The sequence below is a fragment of the Alosa sapidissima genome, chromosome 4, assembly GCF_018492685.1.
Source record: "Alosa sapidissima isolate fAloSap1 chromosome 4, fAloSap1.pri, whole genome shotgun sequence".
NCBI lineage: Eukaryota > Metazoa > Chordata > Actinopteri > Clupeiformes > Clupeidae > Alosa > Alosa sapidissima.
Genome location: NC_055960.1, coordinates 7148229 through 7165836, shown reverse-complemented (window position 1 = coordinate 7165836; position 17608 = coordinate 7148229). Strand labels below are relative to the sequence as shown.

At 43.9% G+C, this 17608-nt stretch overlaps 2 protein-coding genes across 9 annotated transcripts; one reads left to right on the top strand and one right to left on the bottom strand.

Moving 5' to 3' along the window:
• Positions 1-46: 46 nt before the first annotated feature.
• LOC121707906 (cell division cycle-associated protein 7-like) lies at positions 47-5806 on the top strand. Of its 2 annotated transcripts, XM_042090889.1 has the most exons (10): positions 47-198; positions 288-415; positions 1021-1051; positions 3141-3491; positions 3615-3698; positions 3999-4148; positions 4398-4541; positions 4625-4774; positions 5331-5467; positions 5583-5806. In XM_042090889.1, exons 1-10 carry the CDS (start codon positions 190-192, stop codon positions 5629-5631), a joined length of 1233 nt encoding a protein of 410 aa, XP_041946823.1. In that variant the 5' UTR covers positions 47-189; the 3' UTR covers positions 5632-5806. The 2 variants fall into 2 exon arrangements, with proteins under 2 accessions (XP_041946823.1, XP_041946824.1); XM_042090890.1 differs by lacking the exon at positions 1021-1051 and having other exon boundaries at positions 288-413.
• An 812-nt stretch (positions 5807-6618) lies between these two features.
• sp1 (sp1 transcription factor) lies at positions 6619-16340 on the bottom strand. 7 transcript variants are annotated; one of them, XM_042090871.1, is made up of 6 exons: positions 16035-16339; positions 14990-15674; positions 12909-14295; positions 10780-10924; positions 10229-10425; positions 6619-9099 (listed from the first exon to the last, which is right to left on the bottom strand). In XM_042090871.1, the coding sequence occupies exons 2-6, from the start codon at positions 15050-15052 to the stop codon at positions 8801-8803; spliced, it is 2091 nt and encodes a 696-aa protein (XP_041946805.1). In that variant the 5' UTR covers positions 15053-15674; positions 16035-16339; the 3' UTR covers positions 6619-8800. The 7 variants fall into 7 exon arrangements, with proteins under 7 accessions (XP_041946805.1, XP_041946800.1, XP_041946801.1 ...); XM_042090866.1 differs by having other exon boundaries at positions 14990-15069; XM_042090867.1 differs by having other exon boundaries at positions 10229-10422; positions 14990-15069; positions 16035-16338.
• Between the last annotated feature and the right edge of the window lie 1268 nt (positions 16341-17608).

Genomic DNA, 17608 nt, shown 5'->3' with positions numbered 1-17608 from the left:
AGCACAGACTGCTTGCAGATGTATTTACCGTAAATGGGAACGGTTCAATTGTCAATTCCAATACGCGCACGCTCTCTTTGATAGGCCAAGGCGCTGATCCAATTAAAGGGCTTCATAAGCATGTGCGCCGAGTTGGCGGATACTCACTTTCGCTGAGCAGTGGTAAAGCTACATACCTGGAGCGGCAGTATGGAAAATGTAAACCTCATATTTCGTAGGCCATTTGACTGCCGTTTGTTATTAGGTTTGCACTGTCTGTTATCTCACATTTGTTTGTTCCTTTGCAGAATGAACCTCTGGGAATGTCCTCCCTCTCTAAAGGGATTGCCGATATCTTTGCTGAAGAATCCGAAAACGACAAAACATTTCATGGCTTCTCAGACAGTGAAATTGGTGAATTTTGTGATGTTAAGGTTAGTAGTTGATGTTTTTGCAGTCTTTGTTGCTGTTGCAAAGTGAATGATTGATTTGTAAGCAATATCAGATGCGTAGGCTATCAAATTGCCAGCAGGCCTATACTCTGCTTTATGGTGTGGTAGCCAAATGAGAGTGCCCTCTATTGACGTTGTAGAATGAAGACCAGTTAATTCATTGGTATTTTAACAATTTGTTTAGGTTTTTTTTTTTTTTCTAGCTCCATGATCTCACCTCTTAGTGTAAATTGTATTCTGGCTTATGTCTTTATGAATTTGCAAAATTTTTCATCGAAAAAGTTGCTAAAATAAGTGTTCAGTTTGATGAACCTATAGGGTCTTTACCTTGTGTTCGCATGATGGCATTGTTGGACTCTTTCTCTCCACTTGATGAGGAAGCGGTCTCTCAACTGCTTCCAACAACATGCCCTTTGGATCCTGTCCCATCTACTACAGTCTATCGCACCTGCTGTTCAACACTTCACTCAGTTCTAGTTGTTTCTTTTAAACAGGCAAGGGTTACACACCTTTGCTAAAAAAAAAAAAGTATACCTAATCCAACTGATGTGAAGAACTACAGACCTGTCTCCCTTCCTCCTTTCTTGTCAAAGGTTTTGGAGAAGGTGGTCTTCAAGCAAGTATGTGACTTCCTTTATCAGAATAACCTACTAGACCCTATGCAGTCTGGTTTCAAGAGTGGTCAGACAGGGGCAGCCGTGGCCTACTGGTTAGCACTTCGGACCTGAAACCGTAGGGTTGCCGGTTCGAACCCCGACCAGTAGGCACGGCTGAAGTGCCCTTGAGCAAGGCACCTAACCCCTCACTGCTCCCCGAGCGCCGCTGTTAATGCAGGCAGCTCACTGCGCCGGGATTAGTGTGTGCTGTGTGTGTTTCACTAATTCACGGATTGGGATAAATGCAGACACCAAATTTCCCTCACGGGATCAAAAGAGTATATACTTATACTTCTACTGAAACTGCTTATCTGCCTGTGACTGAAGCATTGAGAGTAGCTAAGTCCTCTGCTCCGTCATCAGTATTAATTCTACTAGATGTATCTGCCTTTGATAGTGTTAACCATGACATTCTCCATTCTACACTATCTGAACTGGGAATTTCTGGGAAAGCTCTTGACTGGTTTGAATTTTACCTTAAAGGCTGTTGGCAAGGACCGATATCAAAGTCTTATGACCTCACCACAGGTGTGCCCCAGGGATCAGTATTAGGGCCCCTGCTTTTCTTTATTTACATCATTTCCTTAGGTCAGACCATTTGCTCCATTGGATTTGACTATCATTGTGGATGACCCTCAACTTTACTTATCTTTCCCACCTGAGGACTCAAGAGTTTCACATCAGATTTCTGCATGCCTTAAAGATATTTCAGTCCGGATGAAATATGGCCACCTTCAGCTTAATCTCTCAAAAACTGAGCTTTTGGAAACAGTCATGTGATCCATTGCTAGCACTCTGATTAGATGATCTCAAAACGTTGCCCATAAGTGTCCAAATCATTCAGATAGAAATTATGTTGCCCAACCTCAATGGGAGAGTGTCGCTCAGCAACATTGGCCAAGATTCATCACCTTACGGTAGAAAATTTTGTGCGTGCGTGCACAGGCATTTGGGGTGGGGAAGGTGCTCAGTGTTTGTCTCAGCCAAGGGGTCCTTGGGCTGAAAAAGGTTGAAGACCCCTGGCCTAATCTAAAGCAGTGACCCATGCACACTAAATGTGTTAATATTGGGCAAACAAATTCACTAATAGGCTAGCAGCAAGTGACTGCAGTCAGGTTAGGTGCTAGTCATACTTAGATTAGCTTAGCCTACAAAGTCATCTAAAGTCTAAATGATGCTGGAGGTGTCACTCAATTTAATAACAATATACAACATTGTTCAAATATTTTTTTATTGTTGTGACATTATATTTAAAATGTTTCCTATTACCTGATGTGGAATATATCCAAGGAACATTTATGGCATTTACATCGACTTTACCGTTACATGTCTGTGCTAGCCTGGTGTTGCCAGACTTATGCCTCAGCTTTGACTGGATCAACATTACATTAAATAGTTCATGATTAAAGGAACATGGATGGAAGAAAAAATATTGTGTTGCCAATGTATTACTACAACATTTAAGTTGATGGTTCATGCTGTTGCCAGTTGATGAGGTAATTATATTGCTTTTCCTTGCTCTGACCTTGGGCCAAACTGACCTTTGTTTTGCTGCCAAGTTAACAGCCTGCCAATATACTCAAAATGGCTGGCCACTCTATCCATTGTTCTGCCAACTGACAACACTTAGACTGAAATGTAACCTTGTATATTTTCTTGTGCTATAGTATAGGCCTTAATATATGAACAGCAATATGCTTATGAAGAGGCTGAAACTATATAGCAGTTAGGTTCCCATTTTCATTTGTCTTGGAGAATGAATGTCTATCAGACAAGACCTAGTCACAAAATTGCATTGTGGGTAGAGCTCGAACAGTTAGTTATTGCATCAATTATTGCCGTTTTCGTGTACCTGTCTCCTGGCAGATGTATTATGGGTAGGTTAAAGTTACTGTTGTAACATGGTTCCATTTGCTGCTTGTGGCTGATGTTCTTGTAGAACAGTTTATTTATTTATTTATTTATTTATTTATTTATTTATTATTATTAATATTATGTGCGATGGAGAACCATTGTACTGCCATTGCAGTGTAAGGATTTATCTCTTCTACAGGGCTCTGACAGTGATGAGCCAGACTCCGAGAGGTTCTCTCCCAAGAAACCCCCCGGTCAGCGTTTCACCCTGAGGGTGGCCTTGCGCCCACGTGGACCCTCTCCTCCCAATCATGAAGTGGAGGAGGAAGAGGAGTGGGAGGAGGAAGAAGATGGGGAGGCCAAGAAAAGAGGAAGGTGTAGGATCAAGCCTTTGAAGCCTGTGAAGACTGAAAAAAGTGTCACATTTGAGGTGAAGGAGGAGAAACCTGTTGTCCAGCAGCCGAAATCTCCCCATTCATCTGAATCTGAATCAGAGGGCACCTCTTTCCTCGAGAAAAGAGCTAAGAACATAAAAGCAAACAAAGCAATGGTAATCATACAAGTTACACAGGCCGAATGCAGAATAAAATAAGAATATCTTGTACATATTTCACAGTGTGATGTCGCTACATTTTGAAACGGTTATTTTTTTTCCCCCCTCCCCTCTCTGTAGTTGGCCCAGCTGTTTGCAGATTTACAAAAGATGCCTGGAGAGCTTCTGAAAGCTAAACCGAACCGCAAGAAGGAACCCCGTTCTGTAAGTAGGGTGTGCATAGGTTGAGATATGAGCTTGCATGCAGTAGCCTGAAAAGTTGTTGGTTCAATTCCTGGCTTCCACCGTTGAGCAAGGCACTTCACCAAGTTGCTCTGGGGAGAATGGCCCTTGTTATTTAATTGACATATGAAAGTCACTTTGGATGAAAGCGTCTGCAAAAAGAATAAATGCAAATGTATGATACTGTAAACATAATATAGGAGCCATTATGCACTGCTGCTGATACTAGTTTTCTCTTGGGAGGATGTGAACCCTAGCCTAACCTTGAGCTTGGCTGTGCAGCGGGCTCCTCGCTCCTCCACGGCTGGGACCCTGGAGCGGCGGAACCCAGAACGCACCTCCCGCCGGCAGACCCGCTCTATGGGTGGACCCACGGAAGTCACAGAGTCTGAGGAAGGCCTGGAGCGGAGTCTAGAAGAGGAGCTAATCAAGGTTATTAGCATTTCCCCAACACTTTAAACTAGGAGCTAATCAAGGTTATTAGCATTTCCCCAACACTTTAAACATGTTGCATGTAAGACAGTACTGAATATTTAGTTTTTCTGTGTAGAATTATGTAAAGAAGCTATGACCTTGCAGTTAATATGTGCGTGTTGGGGGCTAAAAACTGGTGTGTGTGATGTAAACTGTTGAGACTGTTTGAGGGCTGCAGATGTTTAGTCCATGGTGGTCATGTGTTAGGTGCGGGGCACCCCACGCGCTAGAGGTACCCCACGACCCAGCCAGGGCAAACCTCATGTCATTCGCAGAGTGGAAGAGATCACCGAAGATGAGCTTGAGCTTGTGGCAACCAGCTTGACCGAGAAGATCTATAACCGCGAGACGGTGAGTTACGACTAATGAATAAATGGTCTTGGGTTTGGTTGGACAAATCCTGTTTCAAGCTCTCCTTTCCTCTGCTTCTATAGGGTAGCACGTGTCATCAGTGCCGACAGAAAACTGTGGACACAAAAACGTGCTGTCGCAGCGAGGACTGCCGTGGAATCCAGGGACAGTTCTGCGGCCCATGTCTTCGTAACCGCTATGGAGAGGATATCCGCACTGCTCTGCTTGACCCGGTGTGGGCCACTTTATTTATTTATTTTATTTTTTATTTTATTTTATTTACACACACACACACACACACACACACACACACAAACAACTTATTGATTGAAAAGTGGTTGACCTTAAGTAAAATGTCAAAGCCACTTGATGCACTGAGCTGGTAGACCCAGCCATCATGACACTTTGGCAAAGTGTTGTAGTAGATTCCACTAGTCTCCTCAAAGCCTCAGTTTACACAATTGGCTGATTCTATATAAATGGCATCACAGGCTCACCCTAATGGCATTTTATGCAGACCTCATCCATAGTTCATTTTATCAATCTGGTATTCCCTCAAGTATTCAGCGTTCATGGCCACAGGCCCTTTGCCATTCTGAGAACTTTGGCATTGAATGACCACAGATACTACTATCACTTAAGGCTCAATTAAAAATCCTAGTTGCTGGTGAGTGGTGACCTAATAAACTAATGGTTCTTCTTTTTGTTACAAAGATTCTAGGCACGTTTGAACTTGCAGTTAAAGTGGCCATTTGATGGCTGATGGATCTTGTGTCTTTGTTTACACAGGAATGGAAGTGTCCACCTTGTCGTGGCATTTGTAACTGCAGCTTCTGTCGTCAGCGAGATGGGCGCTGCCCCACTGGCATTCTGTTTCCACTGGCACAGTACCACGGTTTCTCCGATGTGCACTCGTATCTCACCAGGTGGGACTCCAATTGATTACTTCCATTTGTTGGCTTGTTTTCTACATGCATTGTGTATAGTTTAAAGCAGGCTTAGATTCTATTGAGCTAACGGTTACTTTCTATTCCATTGCAGCCTTCGTAACAAAATAAAGGCTGGAGAAGACTCTGCTGATGATGTGTAGGGAGTCTGCCACTGACCACCAGAGGGTGCCCTTATTCAGTGCACATTTTACAGTAGGAAACTGTTCCACAAGTAACCTTAAACCAGTCACTTCATGTTGATGTTGGCAGGTTGTTGAAGCGTTTTAACCAGTAATGGTGTTTTTGTGTTTTGAAATAAACTATTTGAATTCTCAACTCGGCCTGATTTTATTTCTTACATTTAATTATTCAAATCTTATTTTAGTATTTCTCATTGTGGCTTCTCACTAAGACATTGGCGTGGGGATGTTAAAGCTTGGGCCAATGCTAATTGCTTCCAATGAAGCTTCCCTGGTGTCCTACTGTGATTTTGACACTCCTTGCAGCTTCTTGGTGCGCTGTACTGTTCCAAACCAAATCCACCTCCCACCCAACTATGGGACCTAGCTACTTGTGTCGGTAGTTTATATCAGGAATGTTCGTTTTTAAATTATGAAAATGGACATGAGCCAGAAGGTGATTTTCTTATAAAATACTTCAAATGACCCTAACGAAAGCCTAGTGTCATCACAGGGAACCAGCAGTGCCTTCTAGGCGTGAGACTGACTACTTCTGATGTTTAATATTTATTATTGCAGATGTTTTGCATTACTGTTTTAAGCTCCATTTCCTGTGAACATAAATGTAGCATTGATCATTTCAGGACAAACCCCATAGCAATGATTGCAACACATCACACTAAGAATGCTGCAATTGCACCATAAGCCCCAAGAAACGTGTGTGTGGATGTATCAAATCATTGGATGTAGCTTAAATGTTCTGTTGCTTTAAGTGGCTTTGGATAAATGCATCAGTTATGGTTACATCAGATAGTTAGATTATAATACATGTCAGGGATATGTGTGTGTATTCCGAACAAATCCTGAAGTTTTGCAGTTGGCCTCCATCTACTGTGTAGAGATGAATGCAGTAGCAGCATCAGGGCACTAGACAAGACCATAATAAGGATGTTAACAAAAACAAATAAAGCCCTTGGAATTCATTATTTTTAATCCAGACATTGGCATTTGTAGCAGTAATATTCACAAGGTACAAAAACCAAATCCCTTGCATAAAAAAAGTTCATACACGTGGTTGTCCTTTGGGGAGGGGGAGGGAAACTGCCCTTGTAGCAAAAACACTGATTTTACTGTTTTACAAACTATCCAAGAACAGTGTATTCCAGCTGCAAACAGACCAACCCAATACAAAAATAAAGAAATGAAGAGATAAGATGGACAACAGAAAAACACCTCTCCTTACAGTGAACCTTAGTAGCCCTTGAAGTGTTTCTCAAGCTCTGACTGACTAATGTGATGCTGACAGGCGCCTCCTTACTACTTGGGGATGAATCGCCATGACGATAGAAAAACACGCATGGTCTTCCTTCACTGCTAGTGTTGAAAAGTTTGATTTAGTAGACACACAGTGTAAGACAGCATTTTAGGCTGGACAAAAAAGGCCCATCCTTGTCTGTAGCAAATATAAAAGCAAAAAAATATATAAAATACGGGCACAGACAAGGGTGATGTAACATTGCTGACACTTAGCACCGATATAGAATGAGGTCTCAGCAAATTGTTGCTATTGTTCTACTCCATGATGGTACATTCTATATCAGGGTGAGCATGTCGGTGAAGCAGACACGGTGAAGCAGCTGTTTGAAATACGAACTAAAGATGACTCACTAGAAGCAGGAAGCCACTCAGTCCCCTCTATAGAGGTCCGGGTGATTTCGGTTACAACAAAACTCTGGACAACAGACACGGATGTGGGTTTCTTTGAAAATTAAGGAAAGTCATGGTGTTCAAATTCTTGCCCCTGAGAATCCATCTACCACCTGATAGAAAACGGACCTTTGGTTTGTATGTCACAAAAATCTGAACAGATTTCTTAAGAAAAACAAATGTTTGTCTTTGTGCTCTTTTGATTCTTGTGATTTGAGTGAAGATGATGTTAGGAAAACACACATAGTAATACATTTTACCACAGAAATGGAAACTCTTCATGAGGTTCTACATTATTACAAAGTAAAAGTGGGTTAGGCAGATCTGGACTGTACTGAATGCAATACATAGTTCTATTTAGAACACTCTGTTTAGTTTACAAATGTATTCTCAGAAAGAAAAAAAAAAAACTACATTTATATAAAAATGATAATAATTAAGGTTAAGATCTGATTGTATGAGACAGACAACACACAACAAAAGGCAATTTCAGGTGATCATACAAGTTGATCCTTCCTATGGTAATTTGTAGTCTTCAGAGTTTAGAAAAAATATAATTTATGTACAAAAACACTATCAAAAGTATTTTTTGCTATGATAAGTTATCAAAGCATGATGGCTTGTGAGTGTACCTATCATTCATGTAAAAAAAAAAAAAAAACATATAATCCCTACAAGGATTTTAGTGTCCTTCCACCCTGCGTAGATAGATTAGTTCTCCTGAAAATGGGGCTTCTGAAGTCACTAGTGACCTAATTCTCCTTCTGTCTGGTGCATAAACTGGCCTTCCAGTGAGAGTGGTCAGACTGGACGCTCAGAAACAGGCCCTCGCAGTGCTGCACTGGGGTCAAGAGATATACTGGACATGGGGCTGGCGGCCCGGTCCAAGCGGGACACATCGCGCCCAGACAGTCGGCAGCCGTAACCTGAGAGAGAAAGGGAGAGCACTGCCAACTCTGGAGGCTGGCGTAGTGTGTGCATATGTACACGTGTGTGTGTGTGTGTGTGTGTGTGTGTGTGTGTGTGTGTGTGTGTGTGTGTGTGTCTGTCTGTCTGTCTGTCTGTCTCTGTGTTTGTGTGTGTGTTTAAGGGCACCACACCTTCCCACAAACACCAGTTACAAAGTGTTTGGAGTTCTGGCGAGTCAGAACATTGTGCTACGGAGAAGCATTTTCTTCCCTTGACGCAAAAAAGTGTGTTGCAGTCTCTTCCCGAGCCCAATCACTTCCACTGTGACCGTCTGTCCCTTGCTGACCTCATCCATATCATTGCATGGTTCTACAAGAACACCTGTGCCTATTGCTACTCCAAGACATCGTTCCTTACTGAAAAATCCCTCCTACCTACCTACCCACCCACCCCGCCCACCTCCATGCCCACCTCCATGCCCAGCTCTGTCTCCTTTGCCCTCTTGATTCGGTCCGTTGCCCCGCCCCCCTGTGGCTCAGTAGCCGTTACTGTTCATGTTCAGCGAGTGGATGTCCGTCACCTGCATGACGTTAATGCCGCTGCTCGCTAGCCTGGCGATGCCCTCAGGCGACAGAGTCTCCATGGTGATGAGTGTGGGTTGGTCGGCTTGCGCGCCGTTGTCCGAGGCGACAGGGGCGGGAGAGGCGGAGTCGGACGTGGGCTGGCCGCCTGCTGGGACGCCCTTCTTATTCAAGTGGGTCTTGATGTGCTTGGAGAGGTGGTCACTGCGCATGAAGCGCTTCGGACATTCTGGACAGGAGAACTTCTTCTCACCTGCCAAGGAAATGCACAGGTACTGAGGTTAACAACAGAGACGAAGGGGTCTAGACATCACACATGTCATGCGTATTTTACATATACATTCTACAGTAGAATTTTCATGTGTGCAGACCTGCCAACCTTGAAGAATGTTTTTGAGTAGCACCTCGAGAAAAAATAAATAGCTCACGTCGGCCTTATGCGTGCAGCCAAAAGCGTGCAAACTGAATCTTTCATAGTAGCTCTCTATAATGTTGGCAATCGGTTTTAGAGGCCAATAATCCTGACCTATGAAAAACACTTGTGTTGAGGGACTGATGTGGATATGTTGTCCATTTTCTTATATGTGGCCTCTATTCAATCATGCCTGGTCTATTATCTTTTCAATCCATTATTATTAACTGTTTCTTTTGTAAAGAAATACATCTATCCCTCATGATATGGTCACCATATTTAATTAATCTGAATATAGGCTACAGTAGATAGAGACTTATAGACATCTGCTGTTGTCAGTGTGCATGCAGTCTATCCCTTAACTACACACACACACACACACACACACACACAATGTTAAATTATTATCTGCTGACTAATAAAATTACCGATTGCATTTCAAGAATTGCAACTGCACATGCTCTCAGTTTCTTTCAGATGGCGGTGTCTTTCTGCCATCTGAGAGACTGCAATGATTACATTATCCCAACTAAAGCGATAGGTGCGCGATCTCAATCTGGAAGCCTATTATTTGTTCTTGCTGGTTTTCGTGCTAATAAACCAGAACAACAATGATCTATATGCTCTAAAGAGCCCGAGGCATCCCCTTTGAAAACCTGTTGGTAGCATCGGCTAATTAGCGCCAGATTTCGAAATGCAGGGGACAAGCCGAGATGAGCTATGAGACAAAAGTTCACACTCGGTATCATGTTTCAACACACTTTAGGTCAAGATCACACCGAAATTCTCCTTTAAGTAAGAAATTGTACCCACGTAGTTTGATGTGAAAATGCGTAGTTGCTACACAAAATGCATACAGGTTGGCAGGTCTGTGTGTGTATAGAACACTTCAATGAAAATATGGCCCATTTGAATATGCTCCACTGCTCTAGTATACAAGTGTAGCTGCTGCACATCTAGAGACACTCACCAGTGTGGGTGCGCTTGTGTCGTTGCAGCTCATCCGAGCGGGTGAAGCGCTTGCCACAGAAGGACCAGGAGCAGACAAACGGCCTCTCGCCCGTGTGCCAGCGCAGATGGGCGCGCAGGTGTGACGTCTTGCCGTAGACCTTGTTGCAGCCAGGGATATGGCAGATGTGCTGCTTCTTCTTGGTGGGGTCGCTACTGCTGGACCACGACAGAGATGGAGAAAGATCAGAATAAGTGAGTCTGACAGACAGAATGTGCAGAAAGAAAACTTTCAGGCCTTAGCTAGAGTTAAGCCCATTGTTATTTATAGCCATGCCAATTTTGATGTACTAGAAAACATTTTTTTATTCTCTCTTTTTTTTCATTTTTATCTCAAACACAATGAATGAATGAATTTATTTTGTCTTGTGCTCGTCATTTCCATACAGAAGACATTTATTTGTCAAATAAAAATCACTATAAATCAATATTTGGCATGAGTATGAATCATTCAGAGCTTATCTACACATGATATGGAGTACATGGAGTCTTTTCTGTATGTTCATGACGTACCGGCCCTCCCCATCCTTGCAGTAGGGACAAGTGCAGGCTTCTCGGCGTGTGCGTCTGTTGGGGGTGGGGCTGGTTTCCAGGCTCTCTTCCAGAGCCGCGTCATCCATGCTGTCGTTGCCAGTTGCAGTCTGCATAATCTGCTCTCCTGCACAACAGAGGGGAACATCAGATCCATGCTTTTCAGGAGGGTTTGAGCGCTGACTCTTACAGGTACACTATGCAAGTTTAGGTATTTTTGGCTACTGTTGAGCTTCCTCTAGAGTCACATTATATTTATATTTTACTCTGCTGTTGTAAATAGCAAACTTCTCGTGATTGTCCCAAGTACACAATGAAAATGCTTTTGTTGTGGAGATGAAGGATTAACAACAGGGAAAAACTATCTCCAAAGAGCTATATCTACTGACAAGGTAATGTTTCACGATTCTCGTGAGATTTGTCAGGCCGCCATTCTTGTAGTTGCATGGCTGGTTTTCTCGGAAGCTACTCGCTACGTCTATTCTGTATTAGTCTATGCTGCATTACAAGTTCGTTTACCATCAAATTGGCTTCGTAAAGGTTATATTAAGATGAAAATCTTGCATAGTGTACCTTTAAGTTTAGATTTAACACAACAACATAGTTTCAAATATCAAGAATGCAGTGAGGCAAGTGGACTTCCACTTTCTTAACTGTTACTTTTTTAATAGCATAAAACAAGATTAAAATCACCAGAACACAATATGGAAGCAAGGAAGTTGAGAAATGACTCACAGCTTACCCTGGCTTTGAGTGCAACATACCTCGCTAACCCACTGATCGAGATTCGTAGTATACCCCACAGATCACAAAAAAAGTGAAACCAAACTTGTCCATCTACCTTGGAATTTGGATTAGCTCCAACATTTTAATAGACTCTTGGCCAATAGTAGACCGCTCTACCACACTTCATGCAAATCAAGCTGACAGCCTGGTACTTTAACTGCAATTTCACTACCACGGGGGAAAAAAAGTCATCTGAAATGTAAAAACCAACTGGTTCAAAGAGTCAAAGTAAACCACAAACGAGTAGTACACTGGAGCTTTCAGTTTCCATCATAGAAACTATTAATAGTCCATTATCTACTATATTCCTTTTCAGTAGCATTTCTGTCACTCGCAGGAAGTGGCCTCCTTTCCCCTGCACCGTGCAGGAAGGAACTCTGTGACGCAGCGTCACCCGTCACACATGAATAAGCACCACTGCAGCCTAATCAGGCTAACAACTTGGCTGTCCTATATATGTGCTTGCTTGTTTGGCTTCTCAAGGAGGAAATGACCAAACAGATAAATATGGGTGGCATAGCACAGGCGTGGTCACACCCATCAGCCCGCCTCCAGTACGCAGCCGTGGAGACGGTTGTGGACAGGCCTTGCCTGATAAGCCCTGTTCTGGGTGGGTGGGGTGGAGTTGCATTTTCCTTACAGAATAAACGAGTCAAAACGCAGACATATGACCAAAAAAGCCAACTCACAATTGGTCATGCTTGAGACACAGATACACCCTCTCTCCCCCCTTTTTCCTCGTATGAAAAACACAAAGGTCATGCTGACACTTGCACAAACAAACCTCCGCTTCAACTAGCCAAACCAGTATGGTAAGCAACACCAAACAGGAAGTAGGTTCCTTTCTTTTCAACAGATTGCAATTTCAGAAGGTTCAGCTCAACTCCCTGTCATTGCCAAACTAACCACATCTAACGTATGAAATGCTGTGTAGTATGAGGAATGTTAGGAGGGTAGTACAGCCACACATGAACATTACCTTCATATTATCCATCAGATTAGCCAGTTTTACAACTTCCAGTGCAAGTAGCACAACTATGTTCCAATGATTAATATGATTAACACATGGTATCCATTACGTAGAAAGGGCATCTTACAGGCTAAAACATTTAAAAAAGTTAAAACCTATTGATCATTGAATTTACAAGCAGCAGAAAAAAAAAAAACCTCTTTTACCTCGACAGATAAAACAAACACTTTGCTAGATAGAATTTGCTTGGATATAAATATAGGCCAGCAAACAAAAGTGACCTAACTGTCCAGTAACTAATGACTAACTGAAAAACACACGGCAAGCATTTATTAACCACTCTCCCAGGACTGACCTGCTGTGTTGGCGATGGCGATAGGAACCCCTTGCAACTGGTGCATCTGCAGCCCTGTGTTGCCCAGTGGGTTCAGGTTAATGGTCTGCAGGCCCTGCAAGCCCTGCAGGCTCTGCAGCTGCACCGTGTTGCCCGTCTGCGTCTGTGCCAGCTGCGGGATGGACTGCACGGGCGCCAGGGTGATCTGAGCCCCTCCCGGGTTCTGGAGCTGGATGGTCTGCCAGCTGACTTGGCCGTTGGGCCCCACCGTGCGCAACAGGATGGGCCCACTGTTGGGGATGGCCTGGATCTGCAGGTTCTGGAGGCCGTCCTGAGTGATGGTCGGTGTGGCAAACATCTGGCCCCCTGCTGTTGTCATCGTGCCTGGATGGATGGCCTGGAGCGTCTGGGCTCCCTGGAGGATCTGCTGGGGCTGGATGAGGATCTGCTGCTGCTGGGGCTGTTGTTGTTGTTGTTGTTGTTGTTGCTGCTGCTGCTGCTGCTGCTGCTGCTGTTGCTGTTGTTGACCATCTCTGTTATCAGGCTGGATGGGTACAGCCCCTGTTGCATTCTGGAAGGTTCCAGTGACTACTGTGTTAGTGCTCTGAGCCTGCGTTGCTATCCCATACGAGATGGTAGGCTGGGCAGAGGTGGTGGTGCTGGAGGTGGTATAGTATGTTGACCCGACAGACGACACTGTGGGTTGCTGCTGCATCAACTGCTGGTTGCTGCCTCCGGCTCCACCTCCCCCATCTCCCCCGCCTGTAGAGGACACTCCAGTACTTACTGGCAGGAGGGTAATGTTGCCGTTAAGCGACAATGGCATGTTGGCCAGGAACTGTGTCTGATTGGGCAGTACCGAGTTGCCCAGGCCCAGGTTCTGGAGGGGTATAGCTTGCTGAATGAGCCCTGGCATAGTGAGGATGTTACCTGCAGCCCCAGGTCTGTTGGTGGCGGCAATGAGCTGCTGACCACCATTGGGAGAGGACACCAGCTGAAACTGGCCAGCCCCCAACGCCGAAGGGTCCTGCTGGGTCTGAGCAAGCTGCAGCTGCTGGCCATCCACAGTCTGAAACTGGGGTATGACTTGGTACTGGATGTTGGGCATCATACCAGAGAGGGTGGTAAGCACCTGTTGGCCCTGCACAGACGGGGCCATGACATACTGATGCTGAGGCTGCTGCTGCTGTACTGTGGCTCCTGAGGACACCACCAGTCTATTCTTCTGATCCTCGGACATGACGCCAGAGACGACTTGCCAGCCGTTGGCAGTGTGTGTGATCTGAGACTGGCTGAGGTCTAACTGCTGACTTTGCTGCTGGTTTTGCTGGTCAGATGTGGCATCATTCTCATCCATGCGACTGCAGGTAGCTGCTAACAGAGCAAGGGGAGATGGCTGCTGGGAGTCCTGTTAAATGAGAAAAGAAAGAAAAAACGTGGTCGTTGCTTGTTACACTAAGATTAAATGTTTCTTGGCAGAAGAAACACAAAGAAGTCACTTAGTAATTTGCAGCATTCAAATTCTACAGGAGATTATTTAGTCACACAGCTCTGATACCGCTGACATTTCTGTTGAATACTTGTGGTAATGGGAGGAGGGACAGAGAGGGAAAGGAGGGAACAAGGCTATTTGGAAATGGGTGGGATCGCAGATTCTTTCTGTCCTCCCAAGCTCCTGCGCCTAGCCACACATCCCCTCCCCCACCCCACCCATCTCCCTCCCACCCTTTATTCTACCCTATAAACTCGCTCAGGCGCATGTAGCCACCCCTCCGTGGGCAGCTAGAATGGGCCGCGCAACCCGCATTCAAAGTGCGGGGCTTGACAGGAACACCCCGCGTTGCCTCTTTTACCTCCACAGCCTTTCTAACTCCCACCCAAAGACATGTGCGCTAGCAAAACCGACAACAAATGCCATCCGTCACACACCACTTCCAAAAGCTTTCAATTCTAGCTGGAAGCTACCTAGCCGACTCAGTTCTGTTAATTTGAGTATGATTGGCCGCCACCACATCGATCAAATCATTTGAAATCACTGATAACGTTAGCTAAAGCACTTTAAGATGATCTAAAAAGTTTGTTTAAAGTGCTACCGAACTCACCTGTCCGGTATTTCTGTTTCGTTTTTGAAGGAAGTCTCCGTCACTTTCCACCAGCGCGGCCATTTCATCTTGCTGTTGCTCTGCGTGAAAACGTAACTTAGCTAGCTAGTAGTAAAAAGGGTCCCTTCGTAAAGACTTTTGTCAAACTTCAGCGTGACTAACAGGCATTGGCAGACATTAACACACAGTTGGCTCATTTTTACACAAGGCGTACATGAAAACAGTTTCCTTTAACTCCACTAACTACGAACCAAGTTCAATAACGTAGTTAGCCCGCTAATTTGGCTGGCAAAATAGTCCATCAATCTGCCTAGGACTAGATGGCTCCGAACAGCTTGCTAAGGCTAACTGAATATCCTAGCATTGCTAGCTACCAAAGCTGACACGAGCCAAGAATGTCACTCAATCTTGTTGCTTGTAGTTTACCATGGCTTTTCAAACAACTTTGCCGGGTTCAACCCAGCAAATACTTTATATCAGACTTACTTTCCCAATGTCACGACATTTTTAGTCGACCATAAAATATTTAAATCAAGAAATGAACAATCTTAAAGTGTCTGTCTAACGTTGGCTAACTTAACTTACCTGGTCATTGAACAGTTTGCTAACCAGACCTAACGTTAGCTGTTAAACCAGCACTCCATGTCATCTGTTGCTATTTCAACAACTAACGTTACTTCTGATCCTAGAGCTTAACACAGAGAGGAGTTGTTTGTCATTATATCGCAATCTAAAATTAAGGTTACAGTAGCATAATCCCACAAGCCATTCCGTAGTAAGGGAAACATTATAACGTCACTGGTTAAAGTAGCCATGTAGCTGCTACAAGCTAAAGGAAATAGCTAACATTACTCATCTCGTTGCAAAACCATTTACTTTACTAAATTAGCGTTATAGCTTAAAAGCTAGCTATTTGGGATTAAGTCCACATCTATACTCACGTACGGTTCATGTATGTATAATCCACAAACACATCAATGGCAAATCTGTAATGAGACAAATGCAGTTCCACAGAAGCTACTAAACTTTTCCAAAATTCACTCACCACCACTCATAGCTTTGAGATGAGAGGAGTTTCTCGGGCTTCTTCTAGACTGACATCAACTTGCAAACCGCGCAACCGAACTTGACGGCGGCGCGGCGAAGTAGACAGAAGGAAAAGTAAATTCTCCAATAGAAATGCCAATAGTTTAGTTTAGAGCCAATGGAAATCTCTTGTAAGAGATTTTTTGCTTAAGTACGCTCCGTTGAAGTAGAAGTTCACCTAGAAGTTATATGGAATGTTGGGCGTGAACAAAACTACGTGCGGCACAGTAAGCATTTGTACATTCATGTCAAGGCGAACGAAACACCTAATGGTAGCCAAATTCAGAGGCGGATATTTGGGTGGGGTCATCTAAAAGTAGGTTGTGCCATCGTACGTTTGACTAATGTGACGTCGGCGGGAGGGATTTTTGGCGCAAAAGGCGCCATTGATGAATTCATCTCAATTTGAATGTAACATAATATGCCTATAACTAGGTTCTAAAAATAATATGCTGTTTTTGTTCCACAGACATAAGTAACAATGTTTCATAGAGCACATTCTATGGTGCATTGCAAGCAAATAGACTAAGGAACATTAACCAGGCAATACTTTGTTTATCTTAAATTGTAGACTTAGTAGATTGGTAAACCTTATACAAAACTGTAAATTATTCTTTGGGATACTGAACCTCAAAATGTTATAGACAACATGATCTCACCAAAATATTCCACCTGTTTGAATGCCTGTTTCTGGGTAGTAGTGAAAAGTAGTTAGGACCTATTATTTGAAAACTTATTCTACCAGCATTTTCTGACAAGTGGCTTTGGCCAAAAGCATCTGCTAAATACAATAACCATAACTACAACTAAAACAATGGATAAAAGAAGAAATATTTAATATTTTAAATGCTCATACTGCATAGTGCTGAATAGTGCTATTATACTAGCAGTGTTTATAGTTTATTCATTCTAATCACATTAAAATATATATCATCCTTTTAGTTAATTGAAAGAAAAAACTTATCCACAACCTTTATTTTTCACAGAAGGCTGACAGGATTGACAGAAGTAACCCTTCTCGGTTAGCTTAATTCTAAAAGAGTGCAGTGTCTGGTGCCTGCAACGTTTACCTGACCCACTTGGGAGTCTCTCATTTTTCTTTTCCTCTCAGTTAAATGTGAAGAACTAGCAGCTGTGAGAAGGGGAGGATGACAGAGCAGTCACATTCATACCAGGGCTGAGACTGTGGACTGGCCACTCCCTATGGTCTGGGGGGCTGGTAGAGGGCCTGACAAACACGGAGGTAGGAGGACTACAGGGCCGTAACTGCCTGGTAAAGGGGTGGGGGGCTGGGTGGGGACAGAATTTTTCGTGTGTGTGTGAGAGAACAGAGAAGGGGGTGCCCGAGGAGCACATGCCGTTTGCATGTAAACACTGAGAGCCACGGCCCAGTTAGGGTGGAGTTCTAGAGCCTCATGCACACCCACCTCTCCCACAGCCCTCCTCTTGGCCACACGCTGCATGGCTCAAAAGAAGACCATAATACTGCTTTTGCAGTGCAAAGAACCCGGGACTGAGAGTGCAGAGATACAA